The following is a 23,447-nucleotide window of genomic DNA, read 5'->3' as shown; positions in this document are numbered from 1 at the left end:
TGTAAATGGTTGTTAAAATAAAATTTATTTGTATTTTGTTGAGGGTCAGTATACTCGTAATTTTATTTTTGTTGTATTTATTAAAATCCTGGAAGTCATTTTATAATTGAAAGTTATATGAAAAAGTGTTGTACCTGTGCAAGCATTTGTAATAAAGTGTTTTGACATAAACGTTTTTTTTTTTTGGTTTTTCAAGGATGTTGTTTTATTGTGACAATCCTACAACCCTCAGTAGTCCTTCAGGCGAGCTCTTTGATGTAAGAGGCAGCACAGTGTACAGGTGTGTGAGTGGTGACAGAAGAGCGCAGACCTCCCATCATTGCCGATTTGTACTAGTGTCTGTTGTTGTGTCTCCATAATAATGATCCATCTGCTTGGAAAGATGCTGTGGCCTAGTAAGCATTGGCAGTGGTAGCCACCTGAGTAGTTTTGAACCAGACAGGCCAGTTTTAGAAACCACCATCTGGCTCAAAATCTCTTTTCCCCACTCATTTTTGGGAGCTGTAAAGGACAGATACAGGCACCTTAGATTGTACGCCCCTTGAGGGTTAGGGACTGATGTGAATGTACAATATATATAAATCACTGCGTAAATTGACAGTGCTATATAAGTACCTGTAATTAAAAAAATAATAAAAATAAATAAATCTAAGCTAAGTGACTCAGTGGTGGCCACCCCCAGGTAGGTCACTCAGTTTTCATCAACCTGTGGCCCACCCCATACAATCACTTTCTTGATGGCCTCTGCTGAGCCAGAGGAGCCACAGGGGAACTAAAAGTGAGAAGCAGATCAAGGGATTCCGTGGTTTAACTGCTTGCCGACTGTATAACTTTTATATACGGCAGCAAAGCAGAGCTAGTATGTAATCTGCGCGTGCAAGCAGGAGGCACGCGTGCCCACCCAGCTGTGCTGTGATTCATGACAGCACATGCCGATCAATGGGTCCCGGCCAATGATTGCCGGCCTGCAACCAGTGATTGGCTCTGAGCTTCACTGAACACAGCTCTGTGTATGTAAACAACATAGAGCTGTGTTCAGGGACAGTGGACCTTGTTGTTTTTTTCATTCCCTGCTAAGCAGAGAAAAGAAACAAGATTCTTAGTAAGCCTGGCTTCACAATGTGTCCAATATATATGGACCTAACTGTATATTTATTGGGTTTTTGTTTACCACAGACATGTAGCAGAATACATTTTGGCCAAAATGTATTAACAGATTAAAAAATTTTTATAGCAGATATTAAAAATAGTTTTTTTTTTTTTCAAAATTGTTGGTTTTTTTTTTTCGTTCATATAATAAACAATAAAAAACCCAGAGATAATCAAATACCACCAAATGAGAGCTCTATTTGTGTAAAAAAAATGGAATAAATGTTGTTAGGGTACAGTGCTGCATGACCGCGCAATTGTCAGTTAACTAGTTGCCGACCGCAGATAGCCAAATGACAGCTACACTGCAGCCGGCCAGTTCTGGGAGGGCGTCATATGACGTCCTCCCAGAACGCGCTCTCCTGCGCACCCCCGGCGATCTCCGTGATTGCTGTGTCCTACGGACACAGCTGAATATGTGATGTGGTAAAAGGCCAATCACATAGGCCTTTTACCACATGATCAGCCATGTCCAATGACATGCTGATCACAGGGAAATGCAATCGCCTGTCAGAGCGTGAGGAAAGTACTGCCGAGAACCGGCAGTTGTCAGAGCAGGGTTCGGCACCAATCATTGGGGCACTGATGATCAGTGCCCTGATGATCGGTGCCCAACAGTGCCACCCACCAGCTCCGCCCACCTGTGCCCAGCAGTGCCACCCACCTGTGCCCAGCAGTGCAGCCCAGCAATGCTGCCAGTCTGTACCACCAGTCAGTGCTCAGCAATTGCACCAGTCAGTGCCATCAGTACCCATCGCCAGTGCCACCTCATTAGTGCTGCCTATCAGTGCCACCTATCTGTGCCACCTCATTAATGCTGCCTATCAGTGCCGCTTATCAGTGCTGCCTCATTAATGCTGCCTATCAGTGCCCATCAGTGCTGCCTATCAGTGCCCATCAGTGCTGCCTATCAGTGCAGCCTCATCAACGCACATCAGTGAAGGAGAAAAATTACCTGTTTGCAAAATTTTATAATAGAAACAAAGAAACTTTTTAAAAAATGTTTTGCTCTTTTTTTGTTTATAGCACAAAAAGTAAAACACCCAGGGACAAGTAAATACCACCAAAAGAAAGCTATATTTGTGAGAAACAAATTATAAAAATTTCATATGGGTACAATGTTGCATGACTGTGCAATTGTCATTTAAAGTGCAACATCGCTGTAAGCTGAAAATTGGCCTGGTAAGGAAGGGGGTATAGGTGCTCGGCAGGCAAGTGGTTAAAGTAGCTGAAAAACAGCCTGGTCAGGAAGGGGGTAAAATCTTCTAAAGCTGACCAGCTCTGGAGGTAGGAATCCCCATGTTCCAGGGTCACCCTGCTCTGCTAGTCACACGATACATGGTGGAACCAAGCAGCACGGCTCCAGTTTCCGGGCGGGAGGCTGAGAAGGGTTGCACAGAGCGCCGGCGACGTTGAGGTTACAGAAGTCAGACGGAGGAAGCTGGAGGACCCGAGTATGAGTGTGGCGGCGTGCAGTGCTGTGCTGCGGGTGTGCAGGCAGGGCGGCAAGAGCTGGTGAGTGTCGGGCCGCCATCATTGAATGGGTCAGGGTCATAGGGGACCGTATTGCATTCTATTACGGATTGCTGCGGTAGGATACATAAGGGCCTCACTATGATCTCATTTTGCACAGCTAAGCCATGTGCAAGAAGCTGCTCTGGGGTCACACTGGGCTGGGGCCCTACTCTGGTTACAGTATATTAAACCTGAGGGCCAGGTATGGATGTTATAGTTACATTGATCCAGCTTGGACTATTGTAACTCTTCATATTCTATACCTGTGGGCAGGGCTGCTGTTAAAAATCATGGGGCCCCAAACAGCCTACCTGACAGGGCCCCACCCCTCCAAAAATATCAAATATATTTGCTAAAATTCCATGTCAGACAGTATACTTCCCAACAAACAAGGACCCATTCAGGTGAATTGCACTGTTCTGCAGGTGCCCCACAACTGCGTTCAAAGCATGCCGTCGAGGTGCTCTAGCAGGCGGTGAGGAGGCAATATGCCTCCTTACTGCCTATCAAATGCTCTCTAAAGAGCAATCCAAATGCTTGCTGCTCTTCAGAAAGAAAAGCACATATGAACATGTCAAACAAGGAAACAGAGGGTGCACCAGTCTAGGCTGAGCATTAAAGCGGATCTCCACCCAAAAGGGGAAGTTCCGCTTTAAGCCTTTGTCCTCCGCTCCCCATTAAGGATTGGCACCTTTGGGGATGGGTACCCGATTTTGACAGGTACCAGCTTCCACTGAGATCGCCTAGGTTTAAAATAACAATCAAGTAACTTAATATTTATTGAAAGTAACACAGAAAATAATTTTTATATATATATATATATATATATATATATAAACTTAAATAGAGGCTTTTTGCACTGAAGTGTCGATGGGACGCGGTTTTGCACTGAAGTGTCGATGGGACGCGGTTTTGCACTGAAGCCAATTATTATTATAGGCACTTTTTTTTTTTTTTTTTTAACCCTATTTCAGCAGCTGATATATCGGTGCATCACTAGTTACAGCAACTGTTTATTTTTCCTTTTGGGACAAAGGTTTTACATGACTAAATACACTGCTCAAAACATGACTAAATACACTTTGAAAACAGATCAGATCTCAATCGGGAAAAAATATGCTGGATATCTATGCTGATATGGTCTGGGTAATGTGTTAGGAATGTAAGGATGCGCCATCGTTTGATGGAAATTAAAATGATCAACCTACAGAAGACTGAATTCAAAGAAACCCTGAAAATCAATGTGAAAAAATTATGCAGCAGGCTAGTCCATTTTGCTGTAATATCATTGCAGCAACTCAAAATGGTACTCCCCACGTGCTTGTATGCATGCTTGACAGTGTCGGGGCATGCTCCTAATGAGATGACAGATGGTGTTCTGGGGTATTTCCTTCCAGATCTGGACCAGGGCATCACTGAGCTCCTGGACAGTCTGGTTGCATCGGATGGACCAAACATGGTGTTCTATTGGATTTAGGTGAGGCGAGCGTGGGGGCCATTCAGTAGTTCAATTCCTTCATCCTCCAGGAACTGCCTGCATACTCTCGCCACATGAGGCCAGGCATTGTCTTGCACCAGGAGGAGCCCAGGACCCACTGCACCAGTGTAGGGTCTGACAATGGGTCCAAGGATTTCATTCCAATACCTAATGGCAGTCGGTTCCATTGTCTAGCCTGTAGAGTCTGTGCGTCCCTCCATGGATATGCCTCCCCAGACCATCACTGACCCACCAACAAAACGGTCATGCTGAAAGATATTACAGGCATTATATCGTCCTCCGCGGCTTCTCCAGATCTTTTCACGTCTGTCACTTGTGCTCAGTGTGAACCTGCTCTCATCTGTGAAAAGCACAGGACGCCAGTGGTGGACCTGTCAATTCTGGTGTTCAATGGCAAGTGCCAGTCGAGCTCTATGGTGCCGGGCAGTAAGCACAGGGCCCAGTAGAGGACGTTTGACCCTCAGGCCACCATCATAAAGTCTGTTTCTGATTGGTCAAAGATATTCACACCAGTGGCCTGCTGGAGGTCATTTTGTAGGGCTCTGGCAGTGCTCATCCTGTTCCTCCTTGCACAAAGGAGCAGATACCAGTCCTGCTGATGGGTTAAGAACCTTCTGTGGCCCTGTCCAGCTCTCCTAGAGTAACTGCCTGTCTCCTGAAATCTCCTCCATGCTCTTAAGACTGTGCTGGGAGATGCAGCAAACCTCCTGGCAATGGCATGTATTGATGTGCCATCCTGAAGGAGCTGGACTACCTGTGCAGGGTCCAAGTATTACCTCATGCTACCAGTAGTGATACTGACCCTAGTCAAATGCAAAACTAGTGAAAAACAGTCAGAAAAGATTAGTAGGGAAAAAAATGTCAGTGGCGTCCACATGTAAAACCATTCCTGTTTTGGGGGTTGTCTCATCCCATCTAGTGCACCTGTTGTTAATCAGTTTCAGCTGCTTTGGTGTTAATTAAATTAACAACCCCATCTGCTACTTAACTGACCAGATCAATATCTCAGGAGTTGACTTGATGCTACACTCTGATTAAAAAGTGTTCCTTTAATTTTTTGAGCAGTGTATAGGCTGATCTTTGCAAGCACCCCTGTCAGTGGTAAATAGTTTGTCTCAACCCCCTAACTGCTACATCTACAGGACATCTTGTTCTGTTGAAAAACAACTTACAACAGACTCATTGGCTGAATCATCAGGTGAAAATGAAAGACTAAAAAAAGAAAACTAATGCAGCTGTCGTATCTAAGAACTGGTAAGCTGCAATATCATTAATGTTTGCTTTTGAGTTTTACTGCTTTCACTCATCAGAAAAATATGTAAGCAATATTTGTTTTGTAACACAGCGCACTTCAACGCATGATAATGTATTACCATGTTTTGCAATACATGTTCATTGGCAAGGTGGATTGGGATTTCATTGAGAATGAATAGCACTACAGTGCACTAACATGTAAAAACATAATATTACCGTGTGCTGCCACAGAGCAACAGTGTGAACCCACTCTAAATCTCCATAGCCTAGCAACAGTGCATGCGACCAAGGTAAACATGGCCACAAATCAATTTGGGTCACAACTCAATAAACTGCCCTGGTGCCCTGCTGTGAGCCAGAGCCTGACAGCATGCAACCCAAAGTATACAGAGTTACAAACCACAGCCACCCTAAAGAAAAGTCCTGTAAAGATCTTGGAAAGCCTGAGAAAATAAAATAAATATAGCCACCACATTAAGACTCTGGTCGCACCCTGTTGTCCACAATTACAGCGGTCGGAGCCGCACTGATTTCTAAAGCAGTACATGCACTACTTATGGTGCGATTTGCATAGACATCTGTGTCATATTTCTTGCAAATCAAACCTCAAATCACAATGACATACCGACTTTGAAATCGTGCGACTTACAGTGAAGTCGCACGATTTTCAAAGTCAGGATCGATGTGACCGGGGTGTAAAGGACTAGAAAGCTCCAATAAATTACATTGTTGTTCTTGTATTTAGATACATTTTAACCCCCTAAATTCCTGGTGCCCAACCTGCAGCCACATGCTGCCCTTTGGTGCTTATTGTGTGGCCCTCTGCAGCTAGTTGTGGGAGTAAGACCCTTGTTATGTATAGGGACTTTAATAGCAGTGAATTCTAGCAGTCCCATCTAACAAGTTCCCTGTCCTTCAGCAGGTTTCCAACCACATCCACAGCATATCCATAGTCTTTAACCATCTCCTATAGCATGTCCATGGGCTCTGACAATCTTCTGTAGTATTATATGTACATATCATTATATATGGCTTGAGCTGTCAAAGGCTTCAGTTAATGCACACTGTGCGTAGAAAATGGGCCACTATTGCCGCATATAGTTAAACTGTTTATAAAGCTGTATACTGCATTCTGGAAGTGAATAAATGTGATCAGATCCTATTGTGAACATCAAACCTACTTATATCTATTGAGATGTAGCTATGAATGAAGCAGAACCCCACAAACTCTGTTTTCTGTAGTGGCTGTAAAAGATTTGCTATGTGTATGACACATTTATCACAGTATTATCCATGTTCTGTATTTAGCAAAGCTGCCCTAACACTTCTATGCGTGTAGCCTTAGGCTGACACACACAGTTGAGCAGCATTTTGACTGTCCTCCAACCGTTCCCCCTTAAGCTGCAAAGGCAGTGGTCATATGATGTGGCCACAATACTTTGCATTGCAGTGTGGCAAAAGTATCTCTGATATGGCACTCAGCTGACAGTACCGCCCGCCAAACGTAACCCATTCCTATGCATAGGGCCACACCACAAATGTGTGCAGTGCCATGTAGGGGGTTTTTAGGGATTAAAACAGCTGGCAAGGAGATGGTGTAACGTCTCTTAACCGCCTTTCAATCACCCTCTGAACAGTGATTCACATCACACATCCCAGAAAGCTGCGGGACCATTCACATAGCATAGATTGGCTCACGCATGCACAGCGGGAAGCTGGCTGTGAAGTGAGTTACAGCCAGCTTTCCACACTACATATGCTTCTGCCAAAGACCAGCAAGAACGGTGCTGGATCCCTGGACAGGAAATTTCCTTTTATTACAGGTCAGCAGCTACAGTATTTGTAGCTGCTGACTTTTATTACATTTTTTTTTCCAGGGTGAAGAACGGCTTTAATTCTTTTTTGCAGACTTCGCTTTCCTTTTATTTTTTGTGTTTACTTGGTCACTTCTGTTTTGTATCATATTTGATATTTCACTTGGTATATAAAGTGAAGAGCAATCCTTGGTGGAAATTTAATCTTTTTTTTTTTTTTTTCTTGCAGTCCCCCTTGGGTATGGAGACGAGAGAGCCACTGGCAGACCTCTCTGCTTGGACTGCGTACCACTCTTCCCATGAGGTATAAAGGTGTCAGCGGCATATTCGGCTTTCTTACACAGATCAATATTTGTAATACAAACAGTTTTTACATACAGTGGGCATACAAAAAGAATCACTCCCCCCCTTTAAAAAATTCACGTGTTGCTTTGCAGTCTGAAATGAAGGCACACAGTTTTTGTTTTATCTAGCCTTTATTTACTCAATGCAACTTATAACATCCAAGAGAAGACTATAACACCAACATGTCCGAAAAAAAATCAAAAACAGAATCACTGAGTTGGAAAAAGGATCACCCTTGTGTCAGTATTTTGTTGAACCGCCTTTCACTTTAAATGCAGCCTTTAGTCTTTTGGGATGTGTCTCTACTAACTATGCACATCTAGACTTTGCAATATTTGCCCATTCTTCTAGACCTGCTCCATTTCATTTAAAGTGCATTCCACAAATTTTCATTTGTCTTTTTTGAGGAGTGGCTTTATTTTTGCAACCCTCCTTCCTCCAAACTACATTTGTGGAGAATTTGATATTGTTGTCACCTGCACACAATGACCACTCTTTGTCACGAATTCCTGCAACTGCTTCAGAGTTGCTGTAGCCTTCTTGGCTGTCTCTCTGACCAGCTTCCTCCTGGCTCTTTAATCCAGTTTGAAGTGACACCCCATCCAGGGAGGGTCTGTGCTGTATCAAATATCTTCAACTTCCTAATAACAGACTTCACTGTGCTTCGAGGCATTAACCGATTTCCCGCCGCCCTATAGCAGAAATACTGAAATAGGGCTGGGCAAAATCATATATATGATTTTGCATTTCCGTGTAGGGGACATGCACAAGCCGTGCCACCCGCACCACTATTTGCGGCCTCAGCTGTCAATCGCCGGGTCCTGGCCAATGATTACTCGCTGGCAATCAGTGTTTGCCGAGTATTACCGACGGGGGGAGAGGACTGTATGTAAACAATACAGTTCTCTCCCCTGTCAGCTCCAGCACACTGCTTTCTATGGCTCTGCATAGCTCTGTTCGTGGGAAATTAAGGACGTAAATTTCATTTGGGTGCAGCTTTGCATGACCGTGCAGTTGTCAGTTAAAGTAATATAGCGCCGTAACGCAATAAACTGGCCTGGTCAGGACGGGGTGAATCCTCAGTAGGGCAAGTGGTTAATAAAGCCTTTGAATTTTTTTTTCCCATCTTCTGACTTGTGCCTGTCCACAACTTCATCCCGGAGATCTTTTGACAGTGCCTTGCCATCCATAGTTGATTTTTTTGTTTCAGATGCACTATCAGGGACTGAAATGCTTCAAGAAAGCTCTTTTCATGCTGACCTAATCAAAATGACTACAGCTGATCACAGCTGAAAGTCAAATGGCTTTGTGTGCCATTGAGAAGGTGATTCGCTACATCTGATTGGGTTTACAAGTCATTTTTAGGAGGGTGTGATCCTTTTTCCAACTCAGTAATTCTGTTGTTGATTTATTTATGACGGTGTTATGTCTTTTACTTAGATGTTATAAGTTGCACTGAGTAAATACATCTGGATAAAACAAAAACGGTGTCTGTCTTCATTTCAAGCTGCAAAGCAACAAAATTTGATTATTTTAAAGGGGGGGTGATTTTTTTCTATACCCACTCTGTTATGAAGGATCATACATGAATTATGTCTATGTACTGTGAAATTTTAGGGCAGAACCAAGGAAGAAGAAAAAGGTTGATCCTAAACGGGAGCTAATGGCAAAGGAGCGCATGAAGAAGAAACTGAAAAAGCTGGAACGTGTCCCAGCAGAGCTTATTCCAATCGAAGATTTCATACCTTCCCCAAAGCTTTTGGAAGAAAGCAGGTATGATTATTGTCTTGCTTGTTTATGGCCAGCATAGTTTTTTAATTGGCTGATTACTGCTTTTATATTAGAAATTGAATAATTAAATAATATGTAAAGTTAGTTAACTTTTTTTTTTAGTGTCACAAACGTTTGAGTACCAGGAACAGTGCATTAAAGTGTATAATCAAAACATTCTCCTTCATTGAGGGACACAAATTTAAAAACTGTCAGAATATACTGCTGATACGTATTATGAACAGTGAAACCCAAATTCAATGTGCAGCAAAATCAGCATGACCACACACCTTAATGACAACATATAAATGTCATGTTGGGGGGCCTGGCCAAGCCATGTTGCATGTAGGAGCACAACTGCACAAGTGCCCCCTGCGCACATGGCTTGCTGGGGGAGCTCTGGGAGATGAGAAGGAGCAGAGAGTGCCAGTGGGGGCCTCCAGAAAAGCAGGTGAGGGGTAGGGCAGGTAAGTGTAACATCTTTTTTATTTTAATTAAAAATAAATTGCCTTTACAAGCACTTTATAGAGCTGTTTTATTTTTAATATTAATATATATGCATTTTTTTTTTTTTTTACTGACAATTGATGTGATATTTATAGCTGCTTAATGAATTTGAGTTTCACGGTTTATAACACTGCCTGCAGGAGGTTGGGGTACTGGCAAACAGAAAAAATGTAAGCCAGGGCTCATATAACCTCTTCAGTTTTTTGCTAATGTCTGTTTTTCAACCAGACTAACTATGTAATATGCAACATATTGCAGTTCGAGTGCAGAGGTCAGGACTACGTTGCCTCACAGCTTGCATAATGCAGGGGTCAGGTGTAAGTGTACTCTTATGTTGGTGGTCAGTATGCTACCTTCACGTAGTATGCCACCTTTCACTGGTAGTCAAACCATGTCCAGTGAATAGTTAGGCAGGTTGCAGAGTTCATCCATCATACCAAGTGACACCCACAGGTCTTTATGCGGATTTGTCGCTGCTCACCTTATTGTCTCTGGCATCTTGTGCACTTGTCTAGATTGCAGTGTGTGTGTGGGGGGGGGTTTTTCCCTGTGTGTGTGTGTGTGTCTACTCACTCTTTTTTGTCTTTGGATTGTCAAGCTCGTGGGCATACCCTTCTTGCTTTTTTCCTACTATCTTTCAAGGCTGGCTGACTATCTATTAAGTAATCAGATTGCGAGTCTCTAGACTCGCTATGTAAGTGGACCAATCGCTGGGAGCTACTTCAAATACATAGGTCTCTGTGTGCCTTTTTAAATTGCCTGTTTCCACCACAGTAGGGGCTAATGCTGTGGGAGAACTGTTCTCATCTGATGGTTGGAGTGTTGCATGCTTTGGGGGTCAATTCACTAACCGATAAATACCGCATGAATTTTTGAGTTAACCGCTTCCCGACCACCCTATAGCAGAAATACTGCTACAGGGTGACACGGATGCGCAAAAGCGTGCGTGCGTGTGTGTGTGATTTTGCATCTCTGGGTAGGGAGCGCGCACTCGCCCTACCCACACCGCCATGGCAGTCAAACACAGGGTCCCAGCCGGTGATTGCCGAGCATCTCCGACGGGGAGGAGAACTGTTTGTAAACAAAACAGTTCTCCCTGTCAGCTCGTGCACACTGCTTTGGATGGCTGTGCACAGCCATGCAAATCGGTATGCTTATAGTGAAGCACACGGACACACACAAGTAAAACAGCACACAGTTAACCTTTTGATTGCCCCTCATGTTAACCCCTTCCTGCCCAGTGCCATTAGTACAGTGTCAGTGTTTTTTTTTATTTAGCACTGATCACTGTATTGGTGTCAGTGGCAGTTAGTCAGTTCCCCCCCAGTGCCAGAATGCCCACCGCAGTCCTGCTATAAGTCGCTGATCGCCACCATTACTAGTATTAAAAAAAAATATTCCAGTGTATATATACCGCCATTTGTAGACGCTATAACTTTCACGTAAACCAATTAATTTACGGGTATAGGGATTTTTTTTTTCTTTTTAGCAAAGACATTTAGCACAATACATTTTGTCCTAAATGTATGACGAAATTTGAGTTTTAATTTTTTTTTTTACTGGACATATAATAGCAAAAAGTATTTTTTTTCCTCTAAATTGTCGGTCTTTTTTTTTTTTTATAGCGCAAGAAATAAAAAATGCACAGGAGATCAAATACCATAGAAAGAGAGCTCAATTTGTGGGGGAAAAAAAAGGACGTAAATTTAATTTGGGTGCAGCATTGCATGACCGCGCAATTGTCAGTTAAAGTAACGCAGCACCGTAAAGCAAAAAATGGCCTGGTCAGGAAGGGGGGTAAATCCTCTGGAGGACAAGTGGTTAAAATAACTCGTGCTGTATTTATTTCAAAAGTAGTCTGTTCACTAAAAAACATGCGTTATTTACTGAATGCATTAAATATGTTTTGCGATATTTAGCACTTAAATTTTGCGTTAATTTTTAGTGGTGTTTTATTTTCACAATTTTTTCATTTTGCAGGCTAACACTGCACAAGAATGCACACAGCAATACTGTGAAACTATGAAAACATTTTAGTGTGCTTTTATTTACAAAATGGTCTCCCTGTGATGAAATGTTACAATTTAGTTTCATTCCTGAGCTCAGAGGAGAACATTTTCACACTGATACATTGTATACTTTTCACTTTCTGGCCAGTGCACAGCTCCTCTAATTGTAATTTTGTACATTTCTAAAACACTGCCAGCAAACACCTGGTGATAAATAACGAATGTGTGTGTTTTTAATGAATTGACTTTAATGATTTATCTTTTTTTTTTTTTTTTGCAGTATTTATCTCACTATTTTAAGAAATGTGTGCTATTTACTTCACATTCAATGTTTAACTTTGATGAATTAACTCTTTTATTATCTCATGCGATATTTCTGAAAAATCACATGACCTTCATTTCGCATGCAGTAACTTTTAGTGAATTGGCCCCTTAGTGCTCTCTTTCCTGCCATACATTGTTGAAGTAGCTCCCCTTTGCTGCTCAAGCTTTACAAAGAACTTCAGCCTGTTCCTGCTGCCTGCCTACAGTTAATTTGGTCACCTTTGGCCATCTGACCCTCACCAGCGAGAGAGATTAACAGTCCCACTACACTGGGTACCCCTCAGCTAATACTCTGACAGCTCCACTCAGTGAATAGATCCGCTGCTGAAAGTACTTAGAAAAAATGTAGACTCTTATCACTTTAGGGCCCACCCAATAAATGGTAGGAATTCCTCTCTGGAGAATTGTTCTCACTGGTCCCCACTTTACCCCCATTATTTACATTGCTACATAGGTTGAAAAAAAGTCCTAGTTCAACCACTAAAAAAATTAATAAAAAGAATAAAAAACTCCATATACAAAGCCCTATACCCACAGTTGTTTTTGAATTTCTGGTGTTATTAACTGTACAGTACATGTTAATGTCCAGTTATGTTTTGTTTTTTGGATTGCATCCAGCTCGTTTTTCTAAAACAAACCACTGAACAAAGGATGTTATTGGTGGCATGAGTACCCATCATCTTAACAAGCCTAAGGAAGAGACTGCAAAGTCTTCTCCCTCTATTTAGCTTAAGAAACCTATTTTGTTTTTTCTACTGCTGCATCATTCATACCCCCAAGCTTGGCTCCCATTCCAGCTGCAAGGTCTGAGGCTCAAAAGTCCAACAAATCCTCATATGAATTTTGCTTGGCATGCAGGTGTGTGCCCACTTTGTTAACCTTCTTGGACATTGTTCTTGCATTTCAGATGCGTAGAAACAGGAGGTGAGATCCAGTGGCTTCAAGCTGGAGCTCCACTCCCTCCTGCCTACTTGGTTTCCTACCTTTTGGCCTCTCGTCAGTACCTCAGGTGTTCACCAAGGTGCTGCCCTGTGATTACACCTGTTCTCTCTTGCTGCATCCCTATTATGGGATACTTGCAGTTGTGTTAAAAATAATAGCAGTGTGTTTAAAAAAAGTGAGTAAAGCTCAAAATCCTTATAATAGCGCTTGTTTCCATACACACAAATGCATTGGGAACTCTGCTTGCTCATTCCAAATCAAAACAGGAAGAAAAATGTTTCAAATGTGTTCTTACTTTACATGAAGTAAAGAAAAAGGAATATTGGGCTGTTAAAAACAAATTGCACTATCTGCATTTTTCTTTACAAATTCAAACATTTACTGTATAAACTAAAAAATACTTGAAGATTTAGCTTTCCTGTGAATCACTGAAATAATATTTAGTTGTATAACCACTGTTTCTGAGAACTGCTTCACATCTGTGTTGCATGGAGTCGATCAACTTCTGGCACCTGTGAACAGGGATTCTAGCCCAGAACAATTGCACTACATTCCTCAATTCCTCTGCATTTCTTGGTTTTACTTCAAAAAACAAAATTTTTTATGTCACCCCACAAGTTTTCTATTGGATTAAGGTCCAGGGATTGGGCTGGACACTCCATAACATTAATCTTGTGGGTCTGAAACCAAGATATGCTGTTCACTTACTGGTGTCTTTGGGGTTGCTGTCTTGTTGAAACACCCATTTCAAGGGCATTTCTTCTTTAACATAAGGCAACATGTCCTCTTCAAGTATTTTGATGTATTCAAATTGATCCATGATCCCTGGTATGTGATAAATAGATCCACCACTATAGTATGAAAAACATCCCCATATGATGCTTGCGCCACCATGCTTCACTGTCTTCACAATGTACTGTGGCTTGAATTCAGTGTTTGGGGGTCATCTGACAAACTGCGGCCCCTAGACCCAAAAAGAACAATCTTGCTTTCATCAGTCCACAAAATGTTGCGCCATTTCTCTTTAGGCCAGTCATTGTGTAGTTTGGCAAATTGTGACCTCTTCAGCACATATTGTTGTTTTTTCTTTTGTTTTTTTGGTTGGGACTTTTTGGGGGCTTCTTGATAGCGTGGCTTCACATAGGCGTCTTCTTTAACAAAGGGTTTTATTGACAAATGGATACAGAGATAAAGAGCCAAATAATGACAACATCAGAAAGACATGTACAGCAGCCAGTTATGACAAAATATTGGAAATGACAATACATGTGTGGGGGTTGCAGAGGAGCGAAACCAAATGTAGAAATGGTGTTCTGACATTTTTTAAATTCAAGCATAAAAACCAGTAACAACTTGGGAAATAACCCAAGGGCAGCAAGCCCTACCATATAAGAAATGAATAGCATCACACAGAGTTACTGTGTTCATTTAACCTTAAAGCCAATTTAACCATGATAAGCTAAGACAAAGAAATACTTTGTAGTAAAAAAGAATCAGCAGAAAAAATTAGAAGAAAGAGCGAATGAAAGAAAAGTAGTAGGGTCATCTGCACTATGGTGGAAAAGTGCAGTTATAACCTAGATGTGTCACAAGTAAGTTGCTAGGGTAGGTAAAGTTTACAGTCAGGAGAGACATGACGACCCCAAGAAAAGTCATCACGAAAGAAGGAAAAGAAAAAAAGAAGAATGTTATTGGAGGGAAATGTGTTCAAGAAATCACAATGTTAATAAGCTATGATCAAAATGTGAGGGGTATAGATGAGAAATCCAGGGTTGCCAAACCCGTAGGAACCGGTCGTGAGAATCAGAAAGGAATAGACGTCAATTTCTTGTTGACCATGACATCGTTCGTGCATTTTTGGGGGGTTTTTTTACCGCTTCAAAACTAAGAGCAGGAGTCTTCCACACCTTCACTATTGTAGCTTTGTGGCATTAAAAAGGTGCATTGCTAACTTGCGTTCTGCCCGCAAAAGTGATTCAATGGGTTTTAAAAGGAGGGCCTCGCAAGCGTTCCTTTTTATATTTGAGCTAAATATAGTACGTAAGAGTGCGTAAACCCGGATCCATAATCTCATTGCTTTAGGGCAAGACCACCAAATATAGTCCATCGTCCCAGCTGAGGGCATCCCCTAAAGCAGATCGGTGGGTATTGTGGAATGACTTTGGCCAAGTGAGCTGGTGTGTAGTACCAGCGATACATAACCTTATAGGCATTTTCCAATATGGAGACATATCTGGAGGTCGTTTGAATCATCTGCCAGTCTTCAGGTGTCAAGGTCACTGACCATTCACGGTCCCAATGTTGTTTGAAAAGAGCGTAAAGGAGGCTTCTTGGAGGAAACGATAGAAGAATATATAAGAGAGATTACACCTGTCGAGCGTGGATGCGACCTACAGATGCTTTCGAAAGCTGATAGGGTGCCAGATGAGGCCTAATCAAATTGTGGACAAAGTGATGTATTCGAAGGTAGTGAAAATGTTCCTGTAAAGGTATCCCATGAGATGAACGAAGCGTGCCAAAGGTAACAATCCTGGTCGGGGTGAGCAAGAAGTGGACGTCTGGAAACCCATGTTCCGTCCACCAGGAAAATTGACCTGTTTGGCCTAATCCAGGAGAATATTTGATCGAATCCCAGAGCCTGAGAGTGTGCAACAAGGGAGGGACCTATGCCTAAAGGGCGATGGGCGGAAGGGAGCCACGGCAGAGAAGGCAAGGGAGTCGGATAAGAGTCAACCATATCGATTGTGGCCCAATGGAGTGTCTCATGTAAATAGGGAATAGAAGCAAGGTTGGCTGCAAGATAGTAGGCTTGAAGATTAGGGACTGAGAGGCCACCTTGAGCTTTGCAGGTGAATGTTAATCGTTTGAAGCGTGGGCGGGAAGAACCCCAGATAAAACAAAGAATATTCCACTGTTGGATTCGGAGTATATGGGGGGGGGGGGGGTTTATCGGGATCAGTAGAACTCTGAAAAAGTATAATAGCTAAGGTAAGCATGTCATATGGATTGCATTGATTCTACCGAACCAGGATAACGGAAGATGGCTCTGAGACCAACAAATCCGACAACCCTTTAAACAAAGGGGGGAAATTAGCCTGATAAAGGCCTTCTTAGGTAGAAGAGAGCCGGATACCTAAATATGGCAGTGAATCGGGCCATTGAAATGGAAAAGTTTGACGAAGGGTTTGTAATGTATGTGGTGCAAGGGACACCGAAAGAGCTTGTGATTTTCCTGGATTAATATGGAGACCTGAGATCAGAGCAAAAGAATCCAAAGTCTTCATCATATTGGGTAGAGAAAGGTGGGGAGATGTTAAGGGTAACAATATGTCATCAGCAAACAAACATAGAGATCTTGTGGGAAGAACCCGCAACGTCCACTCCCATCACATCAGGATTGCTCCGAATCACCTTGGCCAAAGGCTCAATGGCCAGAACAAACAAGAGCAGTGAGAGGGGGCAACCCTGCCAGGTGCCCCTTTTGATCGGGAAAACGGAGGATTCAAACCCATGATACCTACGTTTTTTGCCTGGGGGTGCTATACAAGGCATCTATCCAGCGCAAAAAGAATGAGCCAAAGCCATAATGCCGAAGAACCTTAGTCATATAGGGCCAAGAAAGTGTGTCAAAGGCTTTGGTGATCTCCAACGACAGAAGCTTCATTTCCAAAGAGCGCCTTTTAACAATATGGAGCAATTGTAAAACTCGGCGGATAGCATCTCCCGCTTGGTGTTTAGGGACAAAGCCCACTTGATCCTTCTTGATGAGTCTAGCTAAAAAGGAATTGAGCCTATTGGCCAAAATCTTAGTGACAAGCTTTAGATCAATATTGATCAAAGAAATTGGACCATAATTTGCCCAATGGTGGGGATCTTTGTCAGGCTTAGGGATCATAACAATATTCGCAGTCAATTGAGAGGGGGAGAAAACGACACCTTCTCGGATAGTATTATATACAGCCGCTAAATGGGGAGAAAGGATGTCCACAAATTTCTTATAGAATAGTGCAGAATAGCCATCTGGACCAGGCTTTTTTCCTACTTTTAGATCTTTAATGCTCTGTTATATTTCCAAACTAAAATGGTCCGATCCATAAGTGCCTTATGAGCTGGTGTAAGTCTCTGTGTTGACCAAATCTATAGATTATGAAATCTAATATTTCTCTGATATGATCTGGTAAATGAGTTCTTACCCAGAAGTGAAAGGTTTAACACAACAACCAAAATTTATTGGTGAATAGGATGGAGGTCTAAACTAACACAAACAATCTATCTAGTTACATAAACGAAACAGTATTAAGAAAGCTCGAACGTATTATAAAATACAAATGGTGAGACAGAAAAGACATAAGACAAACATTTAGATACAAGTGCAAGGGATATACTCCATAACTACCATGGAACTGCACGTAAAAGTTCCATTCCCTTCCTCTGGTGTTCCAAAGAGAACCTCTCTCTCCCTCTCTTGTGTATCCATAGTTATAGGCTTCTCTTATATTAATTTCCATAGAGTATCTCTGATTGGTTGGCCAGTCTATTCCCTTTCATTATTGGCTAACTTCAAATCCTTTGTATTTAGCATACACCAACCCCCTTTAAGGCAAATCTTGGCACACCCTTTATGGAATTTAAGCAAGCCACTTCATGACCAATTGCAGGGAAACTAAGTATTCATGAACGGCTGGCCACCTTCATTGCATATCTAAATGAGGTATCCTTTCAAAGTGCATATTTGTGAAGCCAACAGGTTTTGTCCCATTGTTAGATAAACTAACTCTGGCACCGAACTGTCTGAAAGAGGATTTTCAGCAAAGACGCCTGTTATACAGTAAAGAAGGTGTAATTAATAGAATATTCCCTTTGGCAATTATGGTATCTATAGAAGAGGAATTTATGGGAAGACATATTGCACATCCGCACTGATAAAGCTCTAACTGAAATATGTTCATAATACAATATTATTTACAGTGTTTAATGAAGATTTCACATAAACTCATTAACATCTGGAGAGAGAAGCTCTCCAGAACATGAGCCATATCTTGATCGTGTGTTTGTGCGGGTGCAGCATGTAAAGATGTAAGGTGGTGCCTGAACTCATCTAGTATCTTAATAGGATTGCTAGTAAGGACACTATGTCCTGTTCACAAGGTAATCAGGGAATGTTTCAGAGCAAAAGTACAAAGTTGTTTTGCCAGCATCGTATCAGGTTTATTAGCCTTTGCATACCATTTTTGACGGGTCCAACGAAGGGTCCGTTCTGCCAAGTCCGTCAAAAAAAGATCGAGTTCAGCACAAGCCTGATGTAGAAGTTTAAGGTGAGACCTGGTGGGGGATTTCTTAAATTCACTAGAGCGTTTTCCAAATTGATTTCCAGTTGGTTATTTATGCAAATGCTCTTTTTTACGTTTAGACGCTATCTGAATAATATGTCCCCAAAGTACCATCTTGTAAGCTTCCCAAAATGTTACTGGGGAGGAAACCGACCCTGCATTAAGCTCGAAATATTCTTGGGAGTTTTGTAGGACTGCCTGAATCTTGTTAACGAAAAACAAGGAGTCATTCATGATCCAAGGGGCGTATTGAGATTTGCAAAGTAAGGAGCTGCAAGAAACTAGAATTGGGTCATGATCTGACCAAGGAATCGTCATTATGGTAGTTGAAAGGACCGTGGGAAGGCTATTACAGTGCATAAAGACATGGTCAATCCTAGACTGGGAATTATGCAGATGCGTATAGTCTTTCCTTAAAGGATGGAGCTCCCTCCAAAGATCCACCAGGCCATGGTCAGTAAGAAGTTGACAAAAGTGATTAGCAGCAGTTGACATAGTGGAGTCATTGACTGGATATTTATCCAACTTGGGGTTCAGGACTAAATTTGAATCACCTGCCAGCAAGAGCAGCCTACTTTGTGGGTTGCCAAGATCGAACATATGTGAAACAGAAAGGGACCTGGGTTAGCATTGGGAGCATAATAGGTCATACCATGACCTCAGTATCTTGGCTGGTGCCTTGAAGCAGTAAATATTTACCATCAAGGTCAGCTATTTGTTTTTTACAAGTAAAAGGGGTAGATTTGTGGAATGCAATCAACACCCCTCTGTTTCGTGGGGCCATTGGCCTGAAATACAAAAGGGCAGCAGTCATCAAATTATTTAGGATAAGAGGTAGCCGAAAAATGGGTTTCCTGTAGGCAAGCTACAGGAACTCTATTTCTGAAGGAAGAGAAAACTTTCACTTGTTTCTGTGGAGAATGCAAACCCTGGATATTAAAAGATAACCAGTTAAGTGCCATCGCCAAGTTGGAGGGCTATTGGCTTCCACGTCACCCCCCAAGACCAGGAAAAAGAAAAGGGAAAGAGCAAGAAGAAAAGCAGGTTGAAGAGGAAAATGAAGCGTAAGGACAAGTCAAGGATAAGCCTAATATGGCTCATAACACATATAGTAAGCACAAGTGCAACAAAAGGTGAGCAGGAAAGCCCACAAAAAGGCTGGTTATGTGGCAGGACAGCCATCTATAGTAAAAGCCAGGTGTGGGGGTGCAGGTATCCACCTGAACAGCGTGGCAATTTAAGTAGTGGCACATATTAAACAGAAAAATGGCCAAACATGGGCTCATAGTAGTCAGTCAAAACATAAAAAAATGGTAACATCAATCATGGCCGCATCTACTCGGAAGGACGAGGCCACGATAAGGGCCTGGGTATGCTGCTTAGATAATGCACGGAAGAACCCAAGGGGCGCTTGACCGTGCGTCATACACAGGAACTTAAGATAAAGTTCCGAGCAGGCGAGGCCAGAATTCCGACTCTCAAATGCAGGTAAGGGTTAAAAAAAAGAAAACACAAACGAGTATGGTAGCATTAACCGTTTGAACTATAGGCATGGCAGCCTGACAAAGGGCTGACATATAGGCCACTAGCAAAAAATAAGAAAAAAGGCACTCAAAGAAATTGTCATACTCAGCCAGGGGCAACTTCAGTGAAGCGTTGGACTTGCAAGGTGTGAAGAGCCTGAGAACTTTGAAGAGAGAATTGGGATAATTTGCAGTGAAGTGCAGCTTGAGATTGTCGGGATTGTGATGATCTGGAAGGCTTGGTTGACGAAGATGATCATTCTTGAGACGGAGGAAGATCGAATTGGAGATCTTGAAAATGGCGGCGAAGTTCCTCTGGGTTGGCAGCTTGATATTGACGATGATAAAAGGAGGAGAGTTTAAACAGGAAACCCCATTTGTATTTAATGCCCCAAGATTGCAAAGTCTGCAGATATGGTTTTAAAGTCCGCCATTTGGCAGTGGTGATTGGCGAGATGTCAGCAAATAATTGGAGCGAGGTGCCCTGAAAGGTGAGATCTTGACGACCACGGGCCTTTTGTACGATAATAGTGGAACTTCATGATAACATCCCGTGGGGGACTATCTGGGCGCTTTGTTGCCAGGGCACGTTGTATGCGATTCAATTCCAGGAGCTCTAGTGGGACCTTGAGTGCCAATTCCTGAAAAAAGGCAGTAGCTGTGCCCTGCATGTCAGTGATCATCTCCAGTAGGCCTCAGAGTCGCAGATTATCTTTCGGGGCCCGATTTTCAGCATCCTCCAATTTATCACGAAGTTGATTTAAAGCAGCCTCATGGTTATCCACTTCCAGCTCGTGGCCTTCTTAGACAGTGGTAACCAGATCCATGTGGCTCTCTGGTGCGATGCCCTAATTCCCTGAGGCCTTTAGTGAGGTCCGAGGAAAGTGCGTGAAGCCACTGCTTCTTCTGCCCCATCATTGGTGTCAGTGACACCAATGATGGGGCACTATTTCTTCCACACTGACACTAATGATGATGATGAGGCACTATTCCTCCCACACTGACACTAATGATGGGGCACTATTCCTCCCACACTGAATAAATACTAGATATTGGATGAAGCGCTCTGCTATAATAGCACAATTTGGATGAAGAAGCACTTATTTATATATATTATTTTTTTCACAAAAGAGTGATAGCATGATTTTGCACATGATGATAATACATGTATATTGATTGCAATTTAAACACTTGCCACTTTTTGATTATTCACTGTGATTTTTTTATTATATTTATGAAGACACTATTTATGTAATCAAGCACTTGGTCACTTTTGTTTAGTTGTGTGTGCACATGTATAACCAGTTTAGCCACTTGGGGGCAGACTGGTTTTATAATATATATATATATATATATATATATATATATATATATATATATATATATATATATATATATATATATATATTTATTTATTTATTTATTTTTTTACACATATTATTAAGCACTAGTCACTTTTGTCTTTTTATATATATTTCTGTATAATATTTTGGTTTTGTGTATAGCACTATTATAGCAGAGTGCTTCCTCCAATATCTAGTATTCTGTGTGTCCCATGGTATAGGGTGTAGATGTTAGCAGCTAGCTATATTTAGGCAGTCTGTGGAGCGCAGGAGGATACTTATATTGTCTACTTTATTCCTCCCACACTGACACTAATGATGGGGCACTATTCCTCCCACTGACACCAATGATGGGGCACTATTCCTCCCACTGACACTAAGGACGGGGCACTATTCCTCCCACACTGACACTAATGATGGGGCACTATTCCTCCCACACTGACACTAATGATGGAGCACTATTTCTCCAAATGGCACCGATAATGGAACAGAGGAAGGGTAGAGTTTACAGATGAAAGGGTGGATCTTAAACAGGAAAGGGTGAGACTAATTTAGATGGGGGGGTGCCTGATTTTAGTCTTGCCTAGGGCAGCACAATACCAAAATGCACCACTGGCTCTCACAGTCTATCTTGGCTGACAAATTAGTTCACTTAACCTGTCTGTGGGGCTGCTTTGCAAGCATGCTGATGTCACAACTGAGGAGTTGCAGAGAGAAGGGCTGTCAAGATTAAACATGACACCCTCAGCCTGGGTTCACACTGATGCAGTGTGAAATTTGCACAGGTTTCTGTGATTTCCGCACCACATCATAATCGCACCCCGTTCACACAAACCATCGCGGGTGTGTATTTTAAGTTAACGACACCCCGAAATCAGTTTGCAAAACACAGTGCAATTGTGCAGAATCAGATTGCATGGGTGTGAATACACATGCAATCCAATTCTAGCGCAGACCAAAAAAAAGGGTCCTGCACCTTTTTGGTGTGATTTGAGCCATACAAAATGTATGGCTCAAATCGCACCGCACAGAATTCGCATGTGATTTGCACAGCAATGCAGTGTGGTTACTGTTTGAATCACATGCAGTATGTTGCACCGCACAAGTGTGAATCCAGGCTAAAGGTGTTTATTCCTGTTTTTAAACCAGATAGCAGATTGAACGAGTGGCCATGCCTGTATGTAATTATTTTTTTCTTTTTAGTAGTGTTTTTTTGGCACAATTTCAGTCTGCTGGTAGTCATGTTAATTTGCTTGTTTGAGTAAAACCATCATATATTTGATTTTATTATAGTTCCTAACTAATTACATTTAGCCTCTGTTTTAATAATGTCATGAAAGTGTTAAAGATGGCTTATCAGTATCTAATTTTAACTTTTAAGTACTAAAATGAGTTTATTTTTCTGGCAGGATTAGGCCAACCCCAAAGATCTCTGAAGAAGAACAGGACAGGAGAGCACTACTGATAAAGAAATGGGCAAATGTTAAGCTAAAAGAACATGATGCAGAGCAGAGGAGTATTGAAACTCTTCTGGAAGCGCAAAGAAAAGCTTTGGATGAGTTACGCCTTGAGTCAGAGGAGCTTTATCAAGCAGCAGTGCTCTGTGATCCAACCTTGTTTCCTCTGGAACATCAGGGACCTTTCAACACTGCACCTATACCGAAATACAATCCTCCAGATGGGAAATACAATGACATTACCCAGGTGTATATACAACAGTGAGATGGACTGCTGTGTTGTGTAAAAGTCTTCTGTCCTTTTTTTGGGGTCTGAAAATCTATTACAGCTGAGGATAAATAAATCATAGCATCACAGCAATGGACTTGGGATTTAATGCGTAGGGTTTTATTATAACCATGTAAATGTATGTTATGCAATTACAATTTGATACGGTTATGTATAAAGCAGATCACTTCTCATAGTTTGAGGGTCAAAACATTTTTTCATTTGTCAACTGTTTAGGAAGCAGATAAGACCTTTAAGGTCAGTTCACACTGAAATTAAAGGTGTGTTCTGTGTTTCCTGCAATGCGTTCAAAACGCACTGCTTTTGCAATCTGCTAAGGGTACCAATACATTATTATTATTATTGGCTCTCCAAATGCAAATCACAAACACTGTTTGC

At 42.0% G+C, this 23,447-nt stretch overlaps 1 protein-coding gene across 1 annotated transcript; it reads left to right on the top strand.

The window, feature by feature from the left end:
* The first annotated feature begins 2,504 nt into the window (after nucleotides 1-2,504).
* Nucleotides 2,505-23,137, top strand: MRPL40 (mitochondrial ribosomal protein L40). The gene is made up of 4 exons (XM_089672493.1): nucleotides 2,505-2,664; nucleotides 7,460-7,534; nucleotides 9,193-9,348; nucleotides 22,733-23,137. Exons 1-4 carry the CDS (start codon nucleotides 2,606-2,608, stop codon nucleotides 23,043-23,045), a joined length of 603 nt encoding a protein of 200 aa, XP_089528619.1. The 5' UTR covers nucleotides 2,505-2,605; the 3' UTR covers nucleotides 23,046-23,137.
* Nucleotides 23,138-23,447: the final 310 nt, after the last annotated feature.

Source organism: Staurois parvus, unplaced genomic scaffold (genome assembly GCF_062004578.1).
Source record: "Staurois parvus isolate SC_StPar_1 unplaced genomic scaffold, SC_StPar_1.0 ptg000129l, whole genome shotgun sequence".
Lineage (NCBI taxonomy): Eukaryota > Metazoa > Chordata > Amphibia > Anura > Ranidae > Staurois > Staurois parvus.
This window is presented reverse-complemented; position numbering and strand designations above follow the sequence as displayed.

What these genes read in the sequence shown, in the direction of transcription:
- MRPL40 (XM_089672493.1), top strand. Translation starts at nt 2,606, where the DNA reads ATGAGTGTGGCGGCGTGCAGTGCTGTGCTGCGGGTGTGCAGGCAGGGC. An exon ending in CGTACCACTCTTCCCATGAG is followed by an intron (nt 7,535 to 9,192) that starts GTATAAAGGTGT and finishes GTGAAATTTTAG; the next exon opens with GGCAGAACCAAGGAAGAAGA. An exon ending in AAGCTTTTGGAAGAAAGCAG is followed by an intron (nt 9,349 to 22,732) that starts GTATGATTATTG and finishes TTTTTCTGGCAG; the next exon opens with GATTAGGCCAACCCCAAAGA.